Source organism: Arachis ipaensis, chromosome B06, assembly GCF_000816755.2.
Source record: "Arachis ipaensis cultivar K30076 chromosome B06, Araip1.1, whole genome shotgun sequence".
NCBI classification, from domain to species: domain Eukaryota; kingdom Viridiplantae; phylum Streptophyta; class Magnoliopsida; order Fabales; family Fabaceae; genus Arachis; species Arachis ipaensis.
In genome coordinates this window covers 119,974,177-119,976,444 of record NC_029790.2, presented here as the reverse complement: position 1 = coordinate 119,976,444, position 2,268 = coordinate 119,974,177, and the positions used below count along the sequence as shown (strand labels likewise).

The 2,268-nt window shown below is 39.5% G+C and overlaps 2 protein-coding genes across 2 annotated transcripts in view; both read right to left on the bottom strand.

Annotated features, from left to right (window-relative positions):
- LOC107647405 overlaps window positions 1–172 on the bottom strand; it is a 2,694-nt gene extending 2,522 nt beyond the window's left edge. Inside the window, exon 1 of the mRNA XM_016351480.1 lies at window positions 64–172. Coding sequence (XP_016206966.1) covers window positions 64–172 — 109 coding nt within the window. The remainder of the gene's footprint in view (window positions 1–63) is intronic.
- On the bottom strand, window positions 191–1,339 carry LOC107647404. Its single transcript, XM_016351479.1, has one exon. The coding sequence runs from the start codon at window positions 1,337–1,339 to the stop codon at window positions 191–193; it is 1,149 nt and encodes a 382-aa protein (XP_016206965.1).

The following is a 2,268-nucleotide window of genomic DNA, read 5'->3' as shown; positions in this document are numbered from 1 at the left end:
GCAAATTCGTAAGAGCATGAAAACTATTACAAAACTAGTATGCAATCCGATAGATAGGCTTACCTGGAACAAAGGTTTGCAACGCATTGAAGTATCTCTGTAACTGGTTATAAGAATCATCCCAGTCTCCATAGATTCTCGCTATTGCCTTTTGCTTCGCTAGCCAAACCATTTTGTAAGACACCTTGTATCAGTATGCCGACTCCACGGATCCCTGCAACACCTTTATGCAAATGGTTGTGTCTGCTTGAACCATGGGGAATATGTGCTGGCATATGACATTTGAATCCAGTTGAGCATGATCTTGCGAAGTCGCGGACGCCAAACAAGTGTGAGGCCCTTGGTATTTTTGAACTTCCCAAAATTTGGACGCCCTTGTCTTTGCAACCCTCACCATCCAGGAACATTGGTCACCAAAAAGTTTGCATCGACAAACATACCTGGTATGATCTGACTCCACTACTTTGAATTCCGCACTTCGACGTATGTTGTAGTTCTTAACAGCAAGCATTGCTGCATCCTTAGTCAGGAATTTCAGGCCAACCTCTAGCTCCATTTCACCTGTCAAACCATAGTTACTGGGTATGTCCTCTGCATTTGTCGAGTTCATTGGACCAAGACTGAGGTGCAGGTAATGGTCGGGGGTGCCGCTGGAAAGAGCTCCGACCCTTGCAACATTGATCGGTTCAACAACACTTGGGATGACCCTATCGCCCTGAACCGGTTGGGTTTCCGGAACAACCTCTGCTTCCTCTCCACTATCATTCTCAATCTCGTCTTCCTCAGATGAGTCAGCCAACCCGTCGGCCATTCCTTCCGGATATGCAACATGGACATTCGGGAATGGACGTCGGTCAGGTATTTCTGTATTCTGGGCGGGGGCCACGAAGGCATTAAAGGACGGACTACGACCCCTACCTATGTCCAAAAATGGAATGCCTTCACCAGCACCGGAATTTCGCATTTCCTCCACGTTATTCGAACTAGATGAGCTGCCCCCCACATCTTGGAGCTTCACGCAGAGTTCCATCGAATAGATGCTTCCGATGCTGCGATGATATGAAAACATCATCGACACGTGCTGATCGGATTTGATATGCATCTTCTGATATGTAAACGAATTAGCTACAGCAACGGGCATCCTGTAAATGACCGTACTGATCTCCTTTTTTCCAATCAGCCCAGTGTTCATCAGAATAATATTTTTAAGTTGCTGTAGACAGGACTGTGGAGAAATCATTATCCAAAGTGGATCATCACACATAAAGGTCACTCCCTCACCTGTATACGAAATTTCACCATTGGGATATATAACCACATAAATATATTCAGATGCCATTATGACACAAAAAATGACTGAAAGTAGCTCCTGTGAGAATGGAATTCTCGGAGAAGAAAGAAGGGTAGAAGAAGTGAGAGTGAGAAATGTGGGTTTACTTCTGCTGGCGAAGGGTTTTTATAGCCTACCCGCTTGTCCCAATTCGTGTGCAGTACACACAAATTTGTGACATTTCGTGTGCGGTACAAGGGACATGGCTTCTGAGCTCAGCCGTGCACCCATTTCGCTGACGCCAGCCATGAGTTGCTCCCTCCATTTCGTGTGTGGTTTCCTTGACATGGCATGCCCATTTCGTGGGCACCATAAAGGAAATGGAGTTCATTTCCATTTCACGTGCAGCTTCCACAAAATGGCGATGCGCATTTACAGAAACATTTCATCCATGCGCATTTTGGGAATTAATGTTCTCCAGGTGCGTATTTTGGTAAAAAAGCCTAATAAATATAGTCTCAATGATGATTAGTCTTCAAATTTTTGAGAAATAAATGTTACCAAAGATAAAATTAAATTTTTAAAGTGACAAAAATTAATTTATAAATTAAAATCGAATTTATATAGTTTAAAATAAATAATTTTTTTGTAAAAAATTAGTTTTTTTTCAAAAACCATATTTTTCTATGCAAAAGGTTGGTTTTTCTTTACAAAACGGATTTTTTTTTTTGCAAAAACCAAAGTTTTATGTAAAAATCAATTTTTATTTTTATAACTCATTAAAAACTAATTTTTTAACCTATTAATAATTAATTTTATCATGTAAAACTTATGATGCATGGACATGGACATGGGACACACGGACACGTGAATTTAAAATTTTTGTAATACACGGGAACATGGTATATATATAAAATATAAAGTATTTTTTAGATAAATTATAATTATATTTTAGTATTTTATTGATATTAAAATATAAATTAATTTTTTAATTATTT

Coding starts and splice junctions, on each gene's coding strand:
- LOC107647404 (XM_016351479.1), bottom strand. CDS start 1,339: ATGGCATCTGAATATATTTATGTGGTTATATATCCCAATGGTGAAATT.